A 26,652-nucleotide genomic window follows, 5' to 3' on the forward strand; every position below is an offset into this window, starting at 1 on the left:
CCAATGGAACCCAGTCAAACAGGTTACATATTATACAAATTATTATTGATGTTTCACCCACCCACCCCGTTTCCTACGCGTACGTACATTATCAGTAGACCCCTCCCATACGCAAGCATATGCATATGGGTTAACCCCACTCCATGCGTACATACTAAAATTTAGTCTAAATGGATCGCGCCTAAGGTTATTGGTAGAGTAGGGTTAAACTAACAGAAGCAAGCAACACAATCTGTCACTATGCTGCCAATTATTTGAATAAGCAAGTTGCTATTATTACAAACACTTCTGTTTCACTATAAAGAATATAGAAGAATATATTATATTATGAATACTATTTATTGTAATGTAGATCCTGAGATAGACCAACACGTAAATCTCCACCTTTTTTCTGACATTTGTGGTGGCGGAGATCAGTGATACATTGCACCATTTGTACTAGAGTTTTCTGCCTTTGGCTCGAAATGACTATCAAGCCAATTTGCTTCCACACATGCACCAGCAACTGAAAATGTTTCAGGCCAATAACTGATGGATACACAGGTGTTCTGCTCTGACAGGGATTCATAATGGAAACGTGAATGTTCAAAAGGAGATAATGCCATGAATCAAAAAAAGAGGGATGTTGCTTAAAATCTGGATAAAAAGGTCAGTCAAAATAAATCTATTAACTACCAGCAAGCTACTAATTTTCTTATAGAATCTGTTCAGAAAACACCATGCAAAAACAGTACCAAGCAATGCTGGTCTCTGCTAACAGTAACATCAACAACAACAAAAGCCAGAGATCTACTTGTTGGTCTATTCCGGAGACAACAAAATTATGCAGACTTTTTAAAAGATCCCAAGGTATATGAATTACCTATAATGGGCTTGTTCGTTGTTTTTCTGTCTAAGTACCCTGTTACTTCACGCTTTCCTCTAATGGATGCAATTTCCAGAGCAGTTTTACCACAAACGTCTGTAATATTGGGATCTCCACCTCTTTCTATCAAAATCTGCGCAGTAGTCATATGCCCATTCAATGCAGCCACCATTAATGGCGTAATCTTTGTTGATTGTGTCCTGTAATTTACGTCACAGCCTCTGTCCAGCAACAGACGTAGTACTGCATCATTACCATGCTGTGCTGCCACCAACAATGGCGTAATCTCACAAACACTACCCGATGAATCAAGATCTATCCCAGATTCAACAAGCAAACGCACCACTTGATGATGCCCGCCACGAGCTGCTAAAGTAAGTGTAGAATTCCCATATCTGGTCCTTGCGTTAAGATCAACTTGATGTTGAAGCAACAGGGCCACAATATTTACATGTCCATGACGACTGGCTTGCATAAGGGGTGTCCAGCCGAAGAAGTTTGGTTTATCTGCGGCGGCTCCTCTCATCAGAAGGAGCCTAACAAGCTGATCATGCCCGTTAGCCGCCGCCACTTGCAACGCCGTTGTCTCGTATTCATCTGGGCTATCAACGTCAACCCCCTGATCCAACAGTTCTTGAACCGTTTGCGCGTCACCATGCTCACACGCGCTTAGCAGTTGACGAACCTGCTCCATACATTCAATCCCATATCTCACCGTGACATTAGGCTGCCCTCAACAAGCCTGACAACATCCTTCAAGCGAAACAACTTCAGCCAATAGTAAATTACATAACCTGGGGTGATGAAAAGAACAATACACAAAGAAAACTTCATGAATGGTCTTCTTTATTCTCCATTTTGACAAAACTATTTGACGTCAGATTTCCCAATATCCTTCGATGTAAACAAGTGCACGTGCCACTTCCGTTGGAAGTTCGTTTCCAAAACGAAATCAGGACCGGAAAATTTGCGATTTAAATATTTGATAAATTACGGAAGTTAAAATAAGGGACAGTAAATTCGAAAATCCTGCAATTACAAATCTATTTTCTAAACGTAACAATTATCAAAGGTAAAAAGGAAGGTCATGACATTTCTATATAAATGTGTATAAAAAAGAGACAAATCTTCAAATTATTAACCTCAAGTCCCTGAAACAACGTAGCTGAGGGCATGCTGGATAGACCCATACATATGACGTAAATACGTTACTGCATGGCCGGCAAAAGATGTGAAAACTGAACTGTGAAAGACAGTGATGAAGTATGCTTAAAAATTCAAAAACTGACTAATTTGCACATTTTTGTCATGCAACTTAACAAATAAGAATGTTATAGCATATTATATTCATTCATGAAAGAATTTGTTCCATACTCAGAATATGTAACCCTTCCACCCAGACTACCGGTAGGATTCAGATGACAAGCAAAATTATCAAGTGCATGAAAGTGCAAATTTACTAGACTGTACCCAAGCTGCTGATGTACTTTTCTTGCGAACTGAGTAGACCTAATGCTAGAGATACACCATTCAATTTTCTGGAATTTTCTTTCAAACAATATTATTTTTTCTCTTCAGACATACTGTTTTATTTCTTTTTCCAAAACTATAATGAATATAATTAAGTTTTTAGGTTGCTTTTGTTGTTTTTTTTTGTTAGGGAGGGGGTGGTTCTACAAATCTTTGCACATTTCTTTTATTGCTCTGAATTCTATTAAGAAAAAAATCTTCAGTACAAAGTCTTAAGATTGATGACACATCACTAGTTGCTTCTGATGCTAGAATTTATGTATAGTGGTAGATAAGTTTGACCTAATTTTCACGCTTTAATTACAGAGATAATGTGTATGTCATTTCTGTCTACATTATAGTTCTGCAATGTGTGTGATTATCCTCAACATTTGGCACCTCTTATAAATTTTGAAGTTTCCAATGCAATCATCTGACTAAAATCAAAATCTAGTTATTAGCAGATCTGTCGGGCACCAATAAAGGTGAACTTTAGAATTCTGGTCCACTTACCTACAAGATACAAAACTGCATTCATATTAGGAAAAGTTATTGTTAGAAACATTATGATCCAATAACATCTTCACTTTCATAAATGTGGAAACTGTTCTTTGATTGTGAATCAAAAGACTAACAGAACATGGCCTCACATCACTATGTCTGTTAGATCTCCATTATATCAGAGAAGTCAAATTTAATCAGATTGCCAAGGAGAGTATCGTGTATACAAAAATTACTCCAAAGACAACTTCCCCTAATTAAGACCAGTGACTCAAATTTGGCATTTTGATCATAACAGGACTGGTCACTTTCCATCAAATCGCTCAGTCTTCAGCAGAGAATATACGTGAAACTGGTGTAAAATTTTAAAAAAGTAAAGATGCCTTTCATAAATGGATTTGGCGCTCTTTGCTACCATATCTTTACCAAAAATATTTTTTAATATCACAGATGTGCTGGAGGTTATTTTCAGGTGAAGTGAAAATGGCCAAGTGGTAGTGTTATTCTGATTGGTTCACTTTGCAGTGAATGTACCTGTTGACCTATTTGTAATTTAACCAGAGATGTGCACAACAAGTAGCACTATCTCCCTCTATCCAAGACAGGTTAGCAATATTACAATTCCTTTGTGATTAAAACATTATTACCTTGGCAAGAATATATGCTTACAACATGGTCTTTTTCTTTTAAAACATTGAATGATCAAGTTAAGTTTTTGTGTACGTGTTTTACACAAAAGCCACGTCTGCTTTCTACAATTTGCCTCATCTGTTCTATATGAAGTTCTGTCTACATTTCTTCAGTTGGTCTCAACTGCCTCATCTGTTTTGTACAAAAGCTTTGTCTACACATTTCTACAACTGGTCTCACTTAGTCTCTTTTTTTTATACCAACTGGTATCTGCAATTGGTCACATTTGACTAGTCTGTTTTATACAAAAGCTTTGTCTACACATTTCTACAACCGGTCTCACTTAGCCTTTTTTAAAATACCAACTGGTATCTGCAATTGATCACATCTGACTAGTCTGTTTTAGGGCTATTCCATTTAAACATACCACTACCCCACAGACAGCAAAATAAAAAAACTTCCATGCATAATCAATAAACAATAATCACTTCTGTGCCATGTCATATCAAAAGATGCATGGGCATGGGTGTCCAAAATTCACTGCTATGACTGGTGGTGGTAGAAAAAAAATCACTTCTATGGGTGGTCACCCATTTTTTAATGTGCCTCCCCCCCCACCGAGTATGTTTAAATGGAATTGCCCTTATACAAAAGCTCTGTATCTACATTTTTATAATTGTCTTATTTGCCTTGTCTGTTTTATACAAATGCTGAATCTACAGTTCTACAATTGGTCTCATTTGCTCCATCTGTTTTATACATGTTCTATGTCTATATTTCTACAACTGGTCTCATGTACAGTGTATGTTTTATACAAAGGTTCTGTGTCTATATTTTTACAATTGGTCTTATTTGCCTTGTCTGTTTTATACAAAACCTTTGTCTAAATCTCTACAGCTGGTCTCACGTCTGTGTTTGATACAAAAGCTGTGTCTACATTTCTACAATTGGTCTCATTTGCGTTGTCTTTGTTTTAAACTGTCTACATTTCTGCAATTGGTCTCATTTGTTGTGTTTTATACAAAAGTTCTATGTCAACATTTCTACAACTGGTCTCATTGATTTGATTTCAGCAAATATTGAGGTTCTATAAACTCTCATGTTAATCCAGTCTGTATCTTTACACATGAAACAACATTGAAATTCAAAAATATTACATTTGCTTATGTTTGGTATGTTAAAGTTTATATTGAATGACGGAATGTAACAGTTTGATATGTTCAAGTTTGTAATGCATGATGGGATGTAACAATTTCACATGTTCAATTTTACATTGAATGATGGAATGTAACACAGTTTGGTATGTTCAAATTTACACTGCATGATGGAATGTAACACAGCTGAGTAAGCTGAAATCTACACTGAATGATGAAATGTAACACAGTTGAGTATGTTCAGTTTTACGCTAAATGATGGAATGCAACACAGTTGGGTATGTTCAAGTTTATAACGTATATTGGAATGTAACACATTTGGGTATGTTGAAATTTATACTGCATGATGGAATGTAACAGTTGGGTATGTTGAAATTTACACTGAATGATGGAATGCAACACAGCTGGGTATGTTCAAGTTTATACCACATGATGGAATGTAACACAGTTGGGTATGTTGAAATTTATACTGCAAGATGGAATGTAACACAGTTGGGTATGTTGAAATTTACACTGAATGATGGAATGCAACACAGTTGGGTACGTTCAGTTTTATGCTGAATGATGGAATGTAACACAGTTGTATAGTAAAGTTCACACTGAATGGTGCATCTAACTATTGATGCATCTATCTAGTGTATATGCTTTCCTGATGTATGATACAGGGGTATTTTTTGTGTTAATTCAAATTCTGTATCAAATTCCTATTCAAGTAATGTTCCCATAGTCAACAAAAAAAGAATCAAACATTTCAGGAAAAGGGCCTTTTGAAGCACTGGAATGGCATTAGGTATTCAAAATCTCAAACAAATTCAATTATGAGCATCTTCCTTGCATATTAATAAGGGTTTTTGTGTTTCAAGATGGCCACTGTGGAAACCATATTGGATGTCTGAGTTACTCCATAGCAACTAAGGGGCGCTCACCAGTTATGTACTTTGAGAGAGTGACGTATGTAAGGTGAAGCTGTTTGCATTTAAAACATACATATAAGAGAGAATGGTGGCATACCTCTATGCTGAATTAATGTAATGTGGATGGTATTTCTCTGGATATTGTACTTTTGGAAATTGTACACAATTTAAACACACTGCCAACTAAAATGAATGCTCCCTTGTGCTAAAAAATCAGCCTGAATTAGTCTAAAGTACACTATACATAGCAGCTATTAAAATAGAGAAAATGAATTTTGCCAGACTAGACAATACCAGCTTCTGAAAGTGCAATGAATGAATCACCAAATATATAAAATGTAAAAAAAGTTATCAGCCCTTTTTTATACAATTTACCTCTGAAGTTCAGGAAGTGAAAATGACCAAGTAGAGCTAGCACTTTTTTGAAAGGTGCACATCTGGAGTAAGGCCAAGCTGAGGGAATTAAAGGTTCTTTGAATTATACCTAAGATATACAAGGCCTGTTTTAAATAGCCAGTATAACCAGTGAGGAAAGCCATGGAAATTCTTCTTCTTTAAAATCCTACGCAAAATACGAAACTGTAGAACGCCATCTAAACCATTTGAAGAATGTGTTTGTAAAGTTTCATTACAATTCTCCATGTAGATTTGGAGTAGAAAAACAAAAGATCGTCTCATCTGACCTATGACCAGTAGAGTAAAAAAAGATGTAAAGCCATTGAATCAATAGGGTATGTATAAGGTTATCTAATTTGGCTCAGATTGCTGTTACTCTGGAGACTCTGGTGTTAGAGAACTGAAAACCTAAAATATTTTGTAAATAAATTACATCATCTATTTACCTACGTACAGCCACTGTGTGCCATGTTAATCATGATCCATCTCTTAGAATGGATCAAACATATGATCAAAATCTGCTCAGAAATACAGGTACGAAGCTGAGCAAAATAGTTACAAGATCATCTCACTATCATATTCACTTTAACTTGCATCTTACATCGACAATCCTAGTCTCATAGATCATCCCCAAACCTGTACTGATACTGATTGATGGTTTGTGGCTGATTTATCAGACTAGGACAATTCAGCCTTTAAATTTATCACAACACTAATCCTTTAACAATTCTATCCCTTTGTACCAATTTCTTTACGCTAAGCACGAAGCGAGGCAGGTGTTAGTATCATTTTTGTAAGTCTTTGGTATGACTCAGCCGGATTTCAAACCCACAACCTCCCGCTTCCAAGGCAAATGCTCTAACCAGTGGTCCACAACTTTGCAATAGTTACAATTTGAATATAAATTCAATAGGGTTCAAAGGAGTTTGAAGGAAATGCAAGTGCCATTAGTGTTCATCGCTACACTCACTAGGGGCTGGATGGTCCTAGTGTTTAAACTTCTCATCTCAATTCTTTGAGTCATACGTCAATATGTTGTTTGCAGTATGTGCAATGAATTAATACCCCCTCCTGATCTTTAATTTTTTGCTGGTGTGTGTTCTCTAAAGTAAAAATCCATTAATTAAAAGTTCTGAAATTTATTTTTGTTGGACTTTGCTGAGAGTTAATTGCCTCCTAAATCAGCTTCAAAAATGAATTACACTTAACACTATTCTGACAACTGAAATGATCATACTCTGCATTCTATATATGCAGTAAAATCAGACTTCAAAGAAATACTCATCAAAAATGTAATACATCCAGCTTAAACATTCTCATTAAAGGCAGTGATATGTAATAACTTTTGTTCTAGTACACACATCTAGCAGCTCTTTGATTTACCTATAATGGTTTGTTCCACTTCCTGATCCTACCTATGCAATTTAGCACATTGGGCTCACCCACTGCAGGCTTCAAACACATCTCACTAGCAACTGTCAGCCAATTAAGTAATTTGGGAAATGGTGGTTTATACCTGATGTCTTTGCTTTTAATTGCCGCTATTTAAACTGCCCAAGGGATAGTCCTACATCAGCTCCAATCATGACTTTACTGTTTGTACATGCTACATGTAACGGGCATGCACTGAAAGTGGTGAGCTTTTTTTTCTATTTTAGAAGATTACTGTGTCTTCTTGAAAAACAACCCTGTCAAGGGGTTTGGAAGACAAATTCATATTTTTAGCATGACACGCCATGCTTTAATTTGATTAAAATAGGATTTTCACATAAGACAGTGGTGATCCCATTTAGACTGGCAAGTATGTCAACATCTTGAAATTAGTTTTACTCATTTCATCAGCATGATCAAAGTTTCCTCAGGCAAATTAGAGTTTTTCTACAAGCCCAAGAGGCACTGCAGTTAGATTACAGGACATGCCCAATCTAAAATCAGAGGGGCACCAGGCGTCAGACTATCAATTATTTTAGCACTGCTATGACCCAAAATCAATGTTTTTTTTCTTATCCCTTTAGCAAGCCACCCATAGAGTTAGTAAGTGTAGATGGTAAAGAATTCTAGTTATGATGCAGGAACAAAATAGACAACAAATGGGTGGTACGACATCAGCATTATAAACCATCTGAAAACTTGACTGAAGTCTTAATGACAGAAGCAAACCACAAGATAGATCATAATCCGATCTCCAATAAACCTCCTTTATGGTAACGAGGTCAGATAATTATGCTGCTAGTAATTACTGATAAAATCTGTTTTAAAATACAATGTATATTGCAATTCGGACCAAAATCTGTTTGAAAATACAGCCCATTTTCCAAGTCTGGTTAAAATTCGTTTGAAATTACACTCTACAGGGGTAATAACCTGACCAATCTGATTCAGATCACCTAACATGTGCGGATGTTGTTAATATCTGAATTTGTACCAGATATTCATGACGTATGTGGAGAAGATGAATCAAAATCTGTGTTTTTAACAAAAACTCAAAATAATGACAGCACTAGCTGATGGATGTACTATTCATGCCAGAGTCAGTGTGTGTGTGATGATGGGTGGGGGAGATATCTGTATCAGATTTAGTTAGCTATACAAAACAACAACAAAATGATATGCAGTACAGTATTTACTCGAAATACACAATCTTTCCTACAAAAGTTTATATGATACACTTCTTCAGTTTGCATGCAAATCATTGTATATAACCACTTTTGATGTCAGATTAAAGTGTCTAATAACTAAAAAGTAATCATCATGCAGGCATCCTTCTTTCAGAAGCACAAAATATTTACTACATGGCTGGTAATAACACAATCAATGAAAATAACACAATCATGACATGATCGTGACCACCCTTGTTTTTCCACTGCCACGATTTTAATGTGGAGTCTGGAACCATCAGACTATCATGTGTAATGCTGTTTTTTTATAATCTGATGTTTTTTTCCACATTATCTTCTGTCATTAACCTAAAAGAAAAACCTTACATATGCATCAGCTAACACGTAAACCACAAAATATTCAAATTTTAAAATATAAACAGCAAATACATTGTTTAGGATATTCTTCTTGCCCTGATATAAAAGATTTTTAAGTGAAAAACTGGTACCATCTTTAGCCTGGGCATATGAAGATAAAGAGGCACAGAAAACTTGTGAAATCATCATGTTAACATCGTTGTTGGTGCGGGGGAATGATCTAAGGTGATTGCCTTTACAAATCATGCACACATCTCACCTCTGCCAGAGTTCAAGTTTGAATCTTCATTCAACCAATGTGGATATGCGAAAAACTCGCCAGTAGATTCCCATGGGTGTGATTCTTTCAGGTCTTCTGAGGTTCTTCCTCCACCAAATATAACAGTCACCACATATAGCCTATTGTGCTAAACCTCACAAAACCAAATAAACCATCTTAAGTCATTATCACTTTTCAGCTGATTAAAGTATTCCAACCATTTAATTTGAAAATCCTTCTTCCTCAATATTTGGGAGACAGTTCCAAGTCCAAATGTCATTTTTGAGTTACTTTTTGCGCTTGTGGAGAAATCACCTTCCTGACGATACTCATTAAGTGGCACAAACTGTATTAAGCCATGACTGTATAAGCTGATCAACAGACGATTTAAAATGTTTACTCAGCCGCTAAGTTGACACTTTCTACTCCAGTTCAAATGTTCAGATATTAAAGCAGTTAAGCGTGCATTTAACAAACATCAAAACAATGTCAGCATTAGCAGTCATGCTCAAGTAAACATGCACGACCTTAATGGTGCATTTATAACACCGACAGAGGACCGCCACAAAGTAATCATGTTAACTGCTGTTAACAACTAGCAAATTAGGAGAAAGGTTTAAATAAAAATTCTATAATCAACAGTTTGATCATGCAGATGCTTCACATGAACAAACAGTGCAGCTTAAAGTGTCTGGAGTGCTGCTGTAAAGTTAGTTTGGTTCCCTGACTAATTTCACTAATTCTAAGATGAAACCCGGATCCAAATAAAACATGAATTAACCAATTATCCAGATTTTTTGGCAACGATCATTTTTCTGTAGTTTTTGCTAGTATGCTGCAAGTCCATATTTTAAGGGTAATTTTTGTAAGACTTACGGCAAAATCGTAAGAGTTGGCAGGTATACAATATGCCATCCCTGTCTTTATTGTCATGATTTTACCTTGGAACCTGATAATCATATGCATAACACTCTCATTCACAATGTGTAACTGTTTTATCTCCTGCATTTAAATATTAGAAACCAAACAAAGAAAAAAAAAGTCACACTGAAATAGGTCAATGGGTTACATGTTTCTTGTTATAACCTTTACCTTGGAGATAGTGGGTATAACTAGCATCTGGAAGCAGTGTCATGAAAGTATCTTCTGCAGTTCAAAAGTTTGCAACATGGACAAGAAATCAAGTCACAGAATTTACATTTTCCCAATGGTTCAAAAAGTTCCAGCTTGGACAAGGAATCAAGTCAAAGCTTACATTTTCAGAATGGTTCAAACATTCCAGCTTGGACAAGGAAACAAGTCAGTTTACAGTTTCCCAATGGTTCAAAAATTGCAGCCTTGACAAGAAATAATGTCACAAGAGTTTTACATTTCCCCAGTGGTTCAAAGGTTTTCTGCCTGGAAAAATAATCATCACCAAGTCTACATTTTCCACAGTGGTTTAAAACGCTGCAACCTAGATAAGAAATCAAGTCACCAAATTTACATTTTCTATTGCCATTACCCTGGGCATGGTAAAAAGCATTAAGTATATATGGGTAAAGTTGCACACGCACACAAGGACACACACACACTCACATTTTATTTACAGTTATATGTAGAGGTATATTATAAGGTACACACTTGGTACATTTATTCTATAATAAATAATTTTCATACCAACACATTGCTGCTTGTATGAAAAGTCTGAACAGTTATTAAATCCTGTTGTAGGACTGAAAAAGTTCAGTTTATGAAGGTGGAAGACAAAAGATTCATCACTGAATAATGAACTACCCATGTTTGTCAACCCAGACTCCTATGTCTATAGGTTTACAGCTTCAACAAGTAAACTATGTATAGGTATTTGTCTTTTGAAAGGCAGCTATATTATCTCCATCATTTCATCTTCCAGATTCCGTATTTTTGCTATGAGGTAAATTTTTATCCCTTCTCACTCCTGGGTGGCCTGGATTTTCCCTGACAGGTTTGATCGCAGGACATACAGTTGGTCAAGTGAATTAGTAAGGAAGGGCCGCACTGTGTTTAGTTCCATCAATGTAAGGTGATTCAGCTGTCAAAAGAAACGGTGAATACATATAAATAAAAATGCCCTTGATCTTCTAAGATCCTGCTGTTAAACAATTAAATCAACTCAACCATATGACCTTTCAGGATAATGGGCCATCTACCCAAATATTAAATCAATTCAACCGTAAGACCTTCCAGGATAGTGGGCTCTCTAATCGATTCAATAATAAATCAACTAAAGCCTTTTAGGATAACGGCCCCATTACCTATTTAATATTAAATCAATTCAAGCTTCATCTCAAACCTATGACCTTTTAGGATAGTAGACCCACTATCACTTGCATCATTCTTTGTTGTGACCTTGACCTTATATATTAAAGTCTAAAGTTTCATTCTTCACTTGTTCAAAAGTGATGCTCATATATGGATACAAACGCTGATCTGAAATTTCCCTTGCACTGTCTTTGACCTTGTTTATGTAACCAGATTGACCTTTGTTATTATAAATGTTACAGTAACGTGGTAAAACAACTGCTCTGTTGTCGCATGCTCACTAACATTTAACTCATTAACCCCTGGAGGTTTCTGTTGTATTCGCCTGAAATGTGAGTAGAAAACACATTTTGTGGGCTATTTCTGAATAAATCCTAATACATCAACTTCCAAGTGATTTCCCATTAACCTAATGCATAGCTGTGTTAGAAACATTGTTTTTCATTGGTTATTTCGCTCGCGCATGAGCAGAAGGGTAAAAGTTGGAGTTCTATTTTTTTTATATACTTAACAGACTCATCATTTTCATACCGAGACCACTCTTTATTCCAAATGTCCATCTGATATTACTTTTTGCATAGGTTCATCTGTCTGTGTGCAGTTCAGACCAGTCTGCCTTAGATCTAAAAACAAAAAGTCTAAAATCCAGACACAAAATCGGATTCCGACCACGGGCGAATTTTGGGAGGAAATAAATCTGGTCCAAAATATTAGGTTTTTCCCTCTGTATTTTGTAGTGCAACTAAACCTTCCAGATTATCTGGTATCATTGTAGAGATACATCTATCTACCTTTTTATAATACCAGAGACTTTAAGGCATCATACATGACCCTGACGCTACAGAGATCGGTAGTAGGCTACTACTTCCTGCCACGTAAAAGCGGCGCCAGGGGTTAATGAGTTAACAAGGATTTTGGATCTTTTTTACAAATTGTCATGGAATGGCTAAATTTGTAATTTATGTGCAATGTCGATACACAAGTGATTAAATACACAAGGAATATTCAAATTTGGTGACGCCAGGCCTTAATGAGTTTATTCAGAGATTCATTACATATAGTGGATTCACACAAATGTGTGTCCTGGAGTAATCACTGCTGGCCAGCCATAAGAAAGGGGGTGGCTTTTTATATCATCTCTCTATATAATCTGTGGCCTCAAATTCACTGATAAATGGAATTTATCTTCAATTTCTTCTGATTGTTTATTTCACTCAAGTCTCAGCCCTATTATCATTTTTTTTTCAGTTCAATTGACACAAATAGTACTACACTGCAACTTTTAAGCATTTATTCCTATCATTCCATAACTGCATTTGTTCACACATGTGCCATTAATCAAGGTTAACTGTACAGGTTATGATTGGTCACTAATTAATACATATATATAAAACACCAATTTATAGACCAAGGCAGACACATCATGTGTAAGGAGGGCTACCAACCATCTCACCATTTTTAAAAAAAAGAATATGCTGTGAATTCCATTGCACGTGCTGTCTTTGGCATAAATCTTGGTATATGTTTTTGATTATAAAGTTTTGATGTCACTTTCTACTTGCCACATTATGATTTTTAAGGTTTACAAAAACAAAGCAACTGGAATTCATTCACATGCACAAATTATTAGGCACAAAGGTGACAATTTTTTTGTTTTTACTCACTACTTGCGACACTGCAACATTAAGCTTCATTCAATTAAAATAAATAATGTATGTGTGTATGTGATTTGGATTTTTAATGTATTGCTACAATGTTTGCAGTGTGGCAGTTTATGGTGATGTCTAGCACTGGGGCAACATGTATTATGATATCCCACCTAGTCACATTATCCTGACACCAGGCAGACCAGTCCTAACACTAACTTCTTAATGCTGAGCACCTAGCAAGGCCGCAGCTAGTACCATGTTTATTAAGTCTTTGGTACGACTATGCCAGGATTCGAACCCATGACCTCCTGCATCCGAGACAGATGTTCTAACCATTAGGCCATCAGAGCAGTTAAATAAATAATATAAAAGATTTGTAACACTGCTGACGATGCTAGAATTGGCATCATAAAAGTGATGCCCAAGTCTCCTAATTTGCTGACTAGACAAAACCAAACATCTACACACAATATGTCTCAAGGTTTTTTTATCGATATTTTCCTTTAAAAAGCCATACCTTGGCATGAGTAGCATCACTGCGAACAAAAGTATCTATACTGCTACGTAGCTTGGCCATCCTAAGGTCCCATAAGTCTTTAATCAAAGTGCGTGTCTCATCTGCATGGGGGATATCATCTGGGGCACTAAGAAATGTAGCAAAATAAATGTATTATTTTAACAAAACTGCTGAAATATCTTGAAACCGAACATCTTTTCTTTACAAACTAAACACCTGATATTCAATATTAGTTACATTTTTGGCACATTGAGATTCACTATAAAATGTTGAGAGACAAGATGTCTGACAATAGACATTCTTTATATGGGAAAGCTTTAACTCATTTCTGTTCTGAAAAATATGTTGTTTCTACCTACTTTTTCCTGATTTCCTGATTCTGTGGGAACCTTGGATGACAACTAAAATATATATTTTTTTTAATTCTACAAGTTTGTCTTACCTCTAACCTTGAATTTTGACTTTTAAGTGAAACATGTTGATCTCATTCATTTTATACAAGATTACAATAAACAGATATGAATTGAAACAGACCTTTAAAAAAGTCATGTAAATTAGTACAGAACCAGACAAAAGGTCAAATATATAATAGTCATTATAACAGTAACATACGATTTGTTATATTTAATTGAAGAAATTCCTTTAATTTTAAAATTTTCAGATTTTTGTATAGACACATAATCAGATTTAATCACTCAGGCATAAAAGAAGAAACTTTAGATCCCAATGAATAGTAAGTAGAATCTACTAATGACAGTGATGAAGACACACCAGAAATACCAAATGCTGCTTCTGAAGCCATATTTGCAACTGAGAAAGGACTGATTTAACCCTTTACCTCATACAAGCGTCTTTGGACACCTCTACTCCATTCGCATGGAAGCGCCTTTTGACGCCTCTACAAGATTTGCATGGAAGCGCCTTTTGATGCCTGCTGTAAACATCAGCCATTTTGAACTAGTTTTTGTAGCGCCACCTTTGGGGAAACCCCCCTATTAGATACTACATTCATTTCTGTGAATGACAATTACGTCAGATCACGTGGTCGCTATTCATGCACTGGTTGATATCTGCTATTTAAAGTAACTGGGTCATAATCTCCACTCTCCAAAATGGCAGCCACGGATTTCATTCAGTACGTACGAAGTTTTCACGATTAGAATAACAACCACGAAAGATTCAATAAATTAGGTAAAGTCTCTGATATTGATGTAGGCAGCAATTAGTTTTTATAAATTATCAAATTCAGATGACTTAGTGATGTAGACGAACAAGAAAACCTTGTAAATTCCGAGTATCGGAAATGGCAGCTACGGTTGGTCACGCGGCCTCACTGACATGACGGTGAACGAGTTCTCTCTCGATTTTGAAGCACACAAAAAAATTCTTCTATGAAAAATAATTACACAGCTATAACAATTGGACTTTACTCTTAAATTTTTCCACATATAATATATGTGTACCAAAAATGTAAAATGGTTAAAATTGCTGTTAAACGTAACACACACTACATTGCTTAACAGTTCACAGGCAGGATTTCATTCAGTACTTACAAAGTTTTCACGATTAGAATCACAACCACGAAAGATTCAATAACTTAGGTAAAGGCACTGATATTTATGTAATCAGCAATTAGCTTTTATTGATTATCAAATTCAGATGACTTAATGATGTAGACGCAGACGAAAAACGTGTAAATTTAGAGTATGGGAAATGGCAGATATGGTCGGTCACGCGGCCTCACTGACATGACGGTGAACAAGTTCTCTCTCGATTTTAAAGCAAATAAATTATTCTTCCATGAAAAATAATTGCACAGCTATAACAATCGGACTTTACTCTTAAATTTTTCCACTTATAATAGATGTGTACCTAAAACGTAAAATGGTTAAAACTGCTGTTAAACGTAACATATACTACATTGCTTAACAGTTCACAGGCAGGCCTATGCGTATACAGTCGGCTAGGTAACAGGTGTTCTATTTATAGTGTGCTGCACTTTGTCACTATGCTCTATGAGGTAAAGGGTTAACTAGAAAGCCAGGACAATGAGCTCTTGAGAAATATCATGTCTTTGTAATTTAAAAGAACTACAAGAACGATCAGGTCTAAAAAAAAAGAAATATCTACATACTTCCCGCAGGAAATGCATGTTACAAGAATGAATAGCGTTTTTTTTATTTGGTTTAGTACTTTTTGTGAACGTGTTTGTGTGGGACAACACTGAATTATAAATGGATTACATAGATGTATGTAAGTTTGTATTTTTTTCTGTTATTCTGTGTTCTGGAATTGCTAAAAACTTGCTGCATATAATATGATGTCAAACAGTCGCAATTATCAATGTTTTGAGCTGAAAACTATACACTTTATGGATTAAATAAAAAGACTTAAGATTACTCAAAGCACCTGTTTCAGATAGATGTTCATTTATTTAATAACATGGGTAAATATGTGGTTGATCTAATTAAAATGGAATGACGCTGTTAATGTCAGGTTGCAATGGCCTGAAGAGCAACCTAAATTCAATAATTTGCAAGTGATTACAACATTTTAAACTTTATGCAGCAGCAATGTACAGCTGGCAAGTCTAGTTATTAAAATGAGGTGTTTATATCATTATTTTCTATATATGTAACAAGGTGGGTTGTAAGAAAGCAACGTAAAGCTTAGTATATTTTTATTTACTTTGTAAAATATTATTATCAGACATAATTAAATTCATAAATACCATGCAGTGAAAAAAAAACAATTTACATAAACTAACAGTATTACTATACATTTGAATGGCATTTCGTTTACTCACACACACACACACACTTACCCAATTACACTAAACATTTTTGTTTATTTTTGCTAATACTGCTGTTCAGTACAAAATGGGGTCAGCAGTTATGGAACCCAACTACAGTGTGACCTCGCTATAGCACGCTCCGTTATAACACAAATTTGGATATAACATGGTCGTGACATGACTCCTGAAATTTTAATTACATGTTTTTTTCTCATACACAGAAAAAAAAAATTTCTTAAAATTAAAAAAAAAAACGTAAAAAGTTTATTATCACTTTGGGGAAGAGATTGCGCATAAATAATACAAGAGGATCTTGGTGTGGCTCCTGAAATTATATATGTATTTTTCTCATGCACAAAAAATTAGTTTTTTTTCTTCTTAAAAATACGAAAAATGACATGTAAAAAGTTTATTCTACGATCGGCCAATTCCTTTTTTAAAAAATGTACCCAGATAAAATAGTTTGCTGAACTTTCAAAGAAAACAGATTACCTCTGAAGCACCGACTGTTATGAAAACCTACTAAGCAAATGGAAAAAAAAATCAGTCTCAATCATGCAACACAATTACTTGATGTTGCTGCCACAATAAGATACAGGCATCTGTTTGGTTCTCCAAAGCTGTCCTTTAACAGTGACTTCAATAACACACGTACCTTTCATCAAAGTAAGTCAGTAACAAACTTAAACAAAAGCAATGGAATCTAAAGGATATTTTCATTTTCCAATGTGACAGGAACACGTTTTCTGTGTCATGAAAGTTCCTTTCTTTGCAGGGAAAATGTTTATGCTTATGAACACTACCAATGGCGGCTTAAAACACAAACTAACTTTTACCAACTTGAGACGTACTGAAAAGTAAATGTGCTTCATCATTCGTTAAGTGACTGTGCTATGTTTATCCACTGAATTCAGACCTATATGACCTGTGACAAAAGTATTGAATATTTTAAATGTGTTTGTGTGCATAATTTTTATGGAATTACTTGTATTGTGGATTCAATATATGTGATGAGATTCGTGGGTGAGTACACGGTGTTGATACTATGTTCATGCTATACATTAGACATATATATATAAACAGTATACACATATATGGATCAATCAGTGGCTCTCTAAATAAAGTAAAATATTACATATGCCTTCTGTTTTCACTACAGGTGTATTTCCCATTTAATATGTATCAATTTAAGATGGTAACTGTGCCAATGAAGCACGTATTTTACCGCCTGCACTTTTATTACCTACCCCACCCCACCCCGCACAATTTTTTTTGGTACATGCATCATTTTCTTCAGCTATCTGACCTGGTTGCTTATAACACAGATCGGTCTATAACACACTTAGGTTCTATGGCTCCCAACTACAATGTTATAGCGGGGTCACCATGTACCACGTTATAATGGGGGAGAGCTGAAAATAGCCAAAAAATATGTACGTTTTTTATATACAGTTTTCAGTAATTATTGCATTGATTGCTCTCAGATGGTGCTTTTTACCAGTTGTAATAATTATGCACCTCTCTTTGGGATTGGAATGTACGAACATACAACAAAACAGTTCAGGTTCACATTTAAAATAATTTCCATTGATTGGGTACCCGGATAACTGATCATTAGGATCAACAGGTACCCAGTAGAAGTTTTTTAAACTTCTGACAGTTTTACAACCCATGTGGTTGGACATACAAAATTTAAGCATCTAATCACCGAGACCATGATGAAGATCTTTAATCATTCATCTCCAATTCTAGAGAGATATTTTTTATGTATATATATATATATATATATATATATAAAGATATATATATATATATATATATATAAAGAGATATATATATATATATTGCAAACATATTAAATTTATCCAAACAGTACATGACACTAGATCCAAATATTTTTATCACTTACCATCCAACTAAACTTTGATTAAAAAAACTACACCATCCCACCCATATGACAATGAACTTTACCCTGTTAGCCTTCAGCCGCCTGTAATGTTCTCAAAATATTGTGGGAGTGAGACCTCATCTAACTGTCATGCACAAGCTGTATATAAATGATTTGTATCCATTAAGGTCATGTCTGCATGATATACTTGATAGATTAAAACATTAACTTGACTGATTACAGAGCTGATATGCATACCCAAGGGTAAACAAAAATGTTTTTAATAAGACAGCTTAAAACTGGAAATCTTCAACATTGTTAAGATATGTATTTCTCCCCTCCTTTTTTGAGGGGGGGGTCGACTTATGTGGACTTAACAACATGAACTCACTATTTTAACAAAAGCTGTGTGATCTCCATATAGTGCCGGTTTGGCATTTCTATAAAAAATTTGGAATCCATCTCTTCCTGCTTTTTCTCCTGCAGTTTTTCTGAAAGATAAAGTAGTAGTATTTTTAAATATAAACACCAATTTTCCCAACTATCTATCAGATAGTTCTCTGCTCTCAAATCACCATTACAATAAGATTAGACTAAGATCTGCAATTCAAGAGCTGAGATTGACAAAAACTAGTTCCAAATTAAAAAAATTATTTTGAAAAATGAAATTTATCAGTCAAGGCTACTGACAATACACAGCTGCCAACCTTCCAGGCTCGCATTTAGTGAAAATAGGGATAAAAATCAGTGAATTTGGACACGAATTAGTGAAAAATATAGTGACACTAACTCCATCCCCTCTGACCATCAATACTACACTATATCAAGATCGCAATATAAAACTAAAACACTAAATAAATGCAGAAATATATCTGCATTTCTATTTATTATGGTATTCATAAACTTCCCTTGTTCTTGTGGTTATTTATCAAGACATGATACTGCGGCAGACTTGAACTTGCACAACTGCTTATATGTAAATTTGTTGTCTAAACAGTTCAGACTTCTTGCCTGCTGTTTGATCTTGGTGACTAAAATTGCTGACAAATTTTCTGCAGCTAGAGGCCCTAAAATCTGTCTTATTTTTCCTCACTAGAGAAAATACTCTTTCACTGTCACTGTTGCTGTAAGGAATGCACAGGAGCTGCAACACTTTTGGTTCTTCCACAGGAAAATTTGGACGCAATTTTCAAGTCCGGGAACATTTGTCAGAACAAATATTTAGCATGGTCTCTAGCTGATAAAGGTTGATTGTGTCCCACAAGAAAACTCACAAATAATGCTTCAGCATTGGTAGCTTGCAGGTCTTCTGCCGATGGTTTAAAATATTCCAGAGATGAAATCTGCCAATTCTTAATTTTCCCCAACTTCTACATGTTTATTGCAACCAATATGCTTCCTCACTTCGTCTCTGCCACCATGCCCAATACTACAATTTGTGGCACACTGTATGCAAAAAGCATGACGTATAACAATGTTTAATGGCAGAATGCACAGCCAATTTTTGATATATTCCAAATTAAACTTCACTTTTTGGGCAATACATTTCTTTTTTTTTGGTGGTGAAGACATTTTCAAGATCTTACATGAGATGGTGAACGATAATGCAAATCAGTGTTGGTGACGCATACGCGGAGCATAATTCCCATTAGGCCCCAGTTTCTCTCAAAAACATTTGTAAAACTAGTCTTATACATATAGACTAAAATAGGCTAAAATGCTTGCTACCAGGCCACCTGCACTAACTGGCTGTAGTTCTACTAATATCGCGACCAGCAGTACAGGACCGTTTCGGCAACTACCAAAATCACAACTATCGCTTAATGGGAAATCGGTTATTTTATTAAAGATTTAAAATAATTGAGAACTGGAAAATTTGTGAATTTTTGGCTTGCTGCGTGAATCTGTGAATCGCTGAAAAAGTCGTGAAATTCACGCCAAATTCATGAGGGTTGGCAGCTATGGACAATATATTCCAAATGACTCATGGAACATTTGTTGTGTGTATACAAGAACAAGAATGACAAAAATGAAACTGTGACAAAAGAAATAATTTTAACTGAATTCACAATTCAATTCTTGCAGAGAGTAACTTCAACATATTAGGGTCCCTTTTTTAAAACATCAAAGACTGCAAAAGAAAATGTTTCCTAATGCACTGGTTTTAAATTAGGTAGGTTTTTTATTTTCACATTATATACATCATAATGATTAGTATATTAGTATACATAATGTACTAAGCAGCTTAATTAGATGCATAAATCAATTTCAGGACATTTTTTTCCATGGGGAAGGAGTAAGTGCTAAAGAGGCAACCAAAACATAGGGATGGTCAGCCAACCAGAAGCACATTTTTTAGCTTATATAATAATCATTAGAGTGCATGAAACTATGAGCTTAACTACTACTACACAATTAGAAAACATTACAAGTACCTCTGTCCATCCAATCTGGTGGTCGAATTCTGCATTTCTGCCTCTGCTTCAGATTGACTGCCAGCCATAAAGGGACCTCGATAGGAAGACCTGCACTAAATGGGCCAATATCACCCTGCAAATAAACATAAATATATCAATCAATGAAACAACACTGGGTATATGTCAGACACAAATGCCCAAACCCTTCTGCTAAAAATGTTAAAATCAGTAGTTTACTGACCATAATGCCAGATTTCTGATCTGTTGAAGTGTTCCATAATGCTGTATTAGGATTTTTTGGCCATCAATGTCATTGTCTGCTTGTGCTGACAGAGGTATTCAAATAAGTATCTTTAATTCTTTATTTCATTTTTTTTTCATTCATATTTATTCAATGATCTTAACCCAAGTATGTTTTTGAAGCATGATCCGCAGGGCTAAATTGATTGATAATTTTAAAAAATTCATTCTACTTTTTAACTGCCTGTATTTTAATTTGGCTTAGTACTCTGCCCTTTCTACATTTAATTTCGAAATAATGCATGCCATCTTTTTTGTCCATTCAACATGAACATCTGATTTGTATTTACCACTTTCAAAAACACTCACTTGTATCTCCATTAGCTCCAATCATCTGATTTACTTCATAACTTTAGAAATTATTGTCATCATCACATTCATATTTCAACATGTGACACTCCAATAGTGTTGATTTCAATCAACCAAAGTAGACAAGATACAATTCAACGTAGAAAGTTTGCATAAAAGTAGTTATTGAATGATAAGTAACATACATGTACTTCGCTATATACATGGAACACGTCTGGAATGTATCCTATCTGCTGGACATACTGCTGGGTTAGCAATTAATGGGAAGGGGGAAATCATGAACCATGTCACTTTGTCTTAATCTGTAGGGGGGAATCATGAACCATGTCACTTTGTCTTAATCTGTAGACAGCACATTAGTATTCTCAAATCTTTTTCGTTTTTACTAATAAAAATGAGTGCCTGTGACAGCAAGTGCTGTTTCAGATGAATTTTAAATTTAATTTTAATTATTGATGACTGTTGAGGACTAAAATAACCTGCCAACATTAAACATTGTTCTGTATCGATTCACCATTTCTTGTACAATGTGTTAGCGTTAAAGCAAAAATATCAATGCATCGATATATCGATGAATTGTTTCACCCCTACTAAGCATAGTCTCAATTTTTAATTTACTACTCAGTGTTTAGGAACAAATAAAATGTAAACATAGGACAGTAACATGCATTTTGCTTTTTGCTTCATACAGGTTGTACTTTTATTTTGAAGTCAAATTGTTGTAAATTCTAATGTACAATCGGTGAAAATTTAGCCTAAATTATCATACATAGAAAAAATCTGAATCCATTTTAAATGAAATTTTCTTTTTTACCTGTGCAAATTTATTAATACTTAAACATTTATTTATAGGTATTATAAAAAATGTTACTATTTTTTACATTTTAGCATATTCCCCTTTGTTGAAGAGGAAGCTATTGATCTCCAAAGTCAGAAATTTTGACAATTGGTTATTTTTTTATTACAAATTTTGGAAAGCTCCTGATGTAATATGTTAGGGTATGGGGGGGATGTAAACATGTAATGAGACCATGGTAAATCCCAAAAAGTTAATAATACACCTTGAAAATGCATTTTTCAAAAAACCTTAAGCATAGCTACTTATGCTCTTTGATTCACCTTAATTAAGTTTTTAATTAGGAGAAAATCATTGCAAGGTCACTACTAATATACAATCAGGGAGGATCTACTGCTAATTTATTCTAGAGAGGAAATACATGGGGATACACATTTTCAGTCTTTTTAATTCACTTTGAAAAATTACAGGGATATCACATTTTGTTTAAGGTACGATAAATGATGCTTCAAGTTTGACATATCTGAAATTCCCTTTTGTTGACCAGAAAACTGTTCATCTCCAAATTCCGGGAACTCGACATATGCTATTTTAAGATTTCCATGCTTAATCAGTTCCTGACATCTCTTATATTTTCAGGCCCACAGGGGCTTGTATCATTCTTTACAATTTAACTGTCATACATGTACTATATAATAACTACAAGGGAGGACACTTCTCTCCTTTCTCGCACAACCTATTTAAGAATAAACAGATATTTCGTGCTACATTTTGCGTAGCGTAATAAATAGCGTACCAATGTTTAGCTAAGAATTTCGACTTTGTATGCATATCCAGACTGGCTTACTATCATATCTTTAAGCCAAACTTTGGATACACATACAAAGTTGAATGTCTGAACTAAGCATCGGTACCAAATTTATTACGGTACGCGAAATGTAGCTTGAAATATCGGCGTTTATTCATAAATAGGTCGCGCGAGAAATAAGTGTCCTTCCTTGCAGTTATTATATAGTACATGACAAGTAAAATGTAAGCAACGATACGAGCCCCCGTGTTCAGGCCAGGCCCTAGGATGTGCAGGCCCAAGACAGCATGCGGGGCCCAAAGCTGCAAGCGATGAGCGCGATGCCCCAAGCAAAACAAGTTACGAGTTAGCGCGGGGCCCAAGGCGATTGCCTCGTTCGCCTTCCCCAAGGACTGGGCCTGTATGCTTTATTTTATTGGGGGGATACATATACGTAATAATGAGACCCCGGTAAATCCAAAATGTTAATAATTCTCCTTAAAAACTCATATTTCAAAATACCTTTTGCAGAACAACTTAAAAGGAGGACTAACCCACAAAAACAAACCAACCCATGACATGCTGTGTTCTAGGCTCATGTGAAACAATGAGGTATAATGCTTCCATACAAAGACGTTTAAACTGTAAACTACCCCAATTAAGTATATTCTATCAAACGAGAACTTAGGGACCACGGTAATCGGCTCTTTTTCAGCAAGAAATTCAACTTCAGCTGGATCCATGTTGTCAAATGTTCGCGGGAAAAATCCAGACTGGTTTAAAATTTTGAAAGACTCGGCTATCAAATGGATATTTAGACAAGACAGAAACGGACTTACTAGCATGTTTTCTTTCTTTCTATCTATCTTTTTGAATCAACATGTTCTAAAACGTTGATGGTATTATTATTTTACATTCATTTTGTCACAAATAGGTAAATACTCAACGTTTTTGAAAATCTTTTCATAAAATAATGATTACGGTTCATACTAAAATAAGAAACAACAACAACAACAAAAATTGGTGGTGAAAATTCGCGTAAATTCGTTAGAGTGCACAGTCTACGAGCAGCAAATGGCCAAATTCAAACTAACATTTTTGAAAATAACAGGAACTTTATACTGTAACAACAATCCTTTGGTATAGATGAATATTTGCTCTGTCTTATATGGTGGTACTTCTTTAGCAAAACAAAAAGCAATACATTCAGTCATTAAACCATGTATTGTTAAATTATACCAGTTACACACGTATGTTTTTTAAACAGTCCCATTTGTTTAACATTGTTAATGCCGGACAGCATATCGAGAACAGGTCAAAAAGTACCCAATCCATAATGTACCTAAGTCATAACGTACCCAAGTGAAAACGCACTCGAATCTAAACGTACCCAAGTCAAAACAAACCCAAATAAAATAAATATATACCCCCAATTAAAATAAGACCCAGCACGTTCAGGTTCTGACATTCCTGTGTTAACTTTATATGTTGGAAGTTCTTCTCAGTAAATTGTGAATAGGCATAAATGTTTTTGATTGCTTTTGTTTGAACACTGTAGTAAAGATACATTGAATAATGTAACAATATCCCAGCCTTTGAAATTTCCTTTGATACTGAGAGCCCTTTAAATAATTTATGACAAAATAATCCAGCACAGTGTTCTATAGTAAAAGCTATACAGGTAATTTGTGCGTTCCACGCCGATTATTTCAGTAATTTGTCTTATAGTTTGATTAAACCATTGTAAAAATCCATAGTGATCAATAAGTTTCGTCTGCAAGCTTCTTGATTACAGTCAAGGTGCAGATCATTCAATAATCAGGATTTAATAGAAACAAAATTAGTAATAATTTAAAAATAACATGTTTTATTTAATTTAATATGAGTAAATGCGCATACATGACCTGTATGACGTTCATCATAAGAGCTGTAATTTGCAAATCATATCCGTGTGTGTGTGTGTGTGTGTGTGTGTGTGTGTGTTCGCATCCGTTAGTCTCGAGAGACGATGGAACTGCGCCCATGAGAGATGTCCCAGTTGGTGGTTGTGCAGCGTCTGCTGTGGCTAAGTAGCCCAATGCGCGAGTGGCAGTCCCTGCTGCACTTGCTGCACTTGAAGGTTGTGTCAGGTGTTGGTTGAAGCTGCTTCTTCTTCCTCTGCGATCGTCTTTCATCAGCTGGCAAGCGTTGCTTGTCCTCTCCGGCTTTCAGACCAGTGATCAGAGCATGTCACCAGCTTGATCTGTCTAGAGCGAGCTCATCCCAGGTGTTGACATCAATATCAAGGGCTTTCATGTCGTGCTTACAGACATCCTTGAAGCGGAGATGTGGCCGTCCGATCGACCTTTTGCCAGAGGCGAGTTCCGAATAAAGAATGTCTTTGGGGATCCGTCCGTCATCCATCCGACGTACATGGCCCAGCCATCTGATGCGGCGTTGGCGGAGGAGTGTGATCATGCTGGGAATCTTGGCACGCTCGAGCACCTCGTTGTTAGTTACTAGATCGCTCCAGGTGATCCAGAGTATGCGTCGGAGGCATCGCATGTGAAAGGCGCTCAGTCTTTTCTCTTGTGAGGCGTACAGAGTCCAGGTTTCACTGGCATACATGAGAGTGCTTAGCACGCATCCACGGTACACGGTGATCTTAGTGTTCATGGTCAGCATGCTGTTGTTCCACACTCTCTGCGACAACCTGGAGAGAGTTGTTGATGCCTTTCCGATCCGCTTGTTGAGCTCAGCATCGAGCAAGAGGTTGTTGGTGATGGTAGAGCCGAGATACATGAACTGACTCACCACCTCAAGTTCGTAGTTGTTGATGATGATGCTTTGGGGGGGTCCGCGTCCTGAACCATCACGTTTGTTTTCTTTAGGCTTATGGTTAACCCAAACTCATCACATGCTTTAGCAAAGCGGGCCATCAGGCGCTGAAGCTCAGCTTCTGTGTGGGTGACTAGAGCAGCATCGTCTGCGAAGAGCATGTCCCTGATGGTTACTTCACGCACTTTGCTCTTTGCCTTCAGCCGTGCCAGGTTGAACAGTCTGCCGTCTGATCGTGGGTGCAGGTAAATCCCTTCTGTGCACGTCCCAAAGGCGTGCTTGAGCAGGACTGCGAAGAAGATGCCGAAGAGCGTGGGTGCAAGGACACAGCCCTGTTTAACTCCACTGCGGATGTCAAAGGGGTCGGATGTTGAGCCATCATACTGCACTGTGCCTTTCATGTCATCGTGGAAGGACTGGATCATGCTTAGCAGCTTTGGAGGGCAACCAATTTTCGCCAGGATTGTGAAGAGTCCGTCTCTGCTGACCAGATCGAATGCCTTGGTGAGGTCTATAAAGGCCAGGAAGAGGGGTCTGTGTTGTTCTCTGCATTTTTCCTGCAGTTGCCTGACAGAGAAGATCATGTCGATTGTGGACCTCTCTGCGCGGAACCCGCACTGCGACTCTGGGTAAACTCTGTCAGCAAGCGTCTGCAGTCTGTTCAGGATGACGCGTGCGAAAACTTTACCCACGATGCTGAGAAGTGATATGCCCCTGTAGTTGTTGCAGTCACTTCTGTCGCCCTTGTTCTTGTACAGGGTTATGATGTTAGCATCTCTCATGTCCTGAGGCACTGCCCCCTAGTCCCAGCACTGGCAGAGGAGGTCGTGCAGGTGTGTGAGACGCACGCTACATCCACACTTGATGAGTTCTGCTGTGATGCCATCCTTCC

The 26,652-nt window shown here is 36.2% G+C and overlaps 2 protein-coding genes across 6 annotated transcripts in view; both read right to left on the reverse strand.

Moving 5' to 3' along the window:
- The window catches only part of LOC149782714 (ankyrin repeat and SAM domain-containing protein 6-like), a 59,155-nt gene extending 56,614 nt beyond the window's left edge, over positions 1 to 2,541 (reverse strand). The window contains exon 1 of one of the 2 annotated variants that reach the window (XM_089934214.1): positions 863 to 2,537. In XM_089934214.1, coding sequence (XP_089790340.1) covers positions 863 to 1,559 — 697 coding nt within the window. In that variant the 5' untranslated portion in view covers positions 1,560 to 2,537. Of the gene's footprint in view, positions 1 to 862 lie in introns of both variants that reach the window. The other variant, XM_089934215.1, reaches the window with a different exon arrangement.
- Positions 2,542 to 8,577: 6,036 nt separating this feature from the next.
- On the reverse strand, positions 8,578 to 23,709 carry LOC149782715 (DNA replication complex GINS protein PSF2-like). Of its 4 annotated transcripts, none has more exons than XM_089934218.1 (5): positions 23,597 to 23,709; positions 20,770 to 20,884; positions 18,726 to 18,825; positions 13,653 to 13,779; positions 8,578 to 11,256 (listed from the first exon to the last, which is right to left on the reverse strand). In XM_089934218.1, the coding sequence occupies exons 1-5, from the start codon at positions 23,684 to 23,686 to the stop codon at positions 11,137 to 11,139; spliced, it is 552 nt and encodes a 183-aa protein (XP_089790344.1). In that variant the 5' UTR covers positions 23,687 to 23,709; the 3' UTR covers positions 8,578 to 11,136. The 4 variants fall into 4 exon arrangements, with proteins under 4 accessions (XP_089790344.1, XP_089790343.1, XP_089790346.1 ...); XM_089934217.1 differs by having other exon boundaries at positions 23,498 to 23,709; XM_089934220.1 differs by having other exon boundaries at positions 23,639 to 23,706.
- Positions 23,710 to 26,652: the final 2,943 nt, after the last annotated feature.

Source organism: Sinohyriopsis cumingii, chromosome 15 (assembly GCF_028554795.1).
Source record: "Sinohyriopsis cumingii isolate HCF-2022 chromosome 15, ASM2855479v2, whole genome shotgun sequence".
Taxonomy (NCBI): Eukaryota; Metazoa; Mollusca; class Bivalvia; order Unionida; family Unionidae; genus Sinohyriopsis; species Sinohyriopsis cumingii.

What these genes read in the sequence shown, in the direction of transcription:
- LOC149782715 (XM_089934217.1), bottom strand. Translation starts at nt 23,686, where the DNA reads ATGGATCCAGCTGAAGTTGAATTTCTTGCTGAAAAAGAGCCGATTACC. An exon ending in GGGTTGGTTTGTTTTTGTGG is followed by an intron (nt 20,885 to 23,497) that starts GTTAGTCCTCCT and finishes GTTTATTTGCAG; the next exon opens with GGTGATATTGGCCCATTTAG. An exon ending in ACCAGATTGGATGGACAGAG is followed by an intron (nt 18,826 to 20,769) that starts GTACTTGTAATG and finishes TTTATCTTTCAG; the next exon opens with AAAAACTGCAGGAGAAAAAG.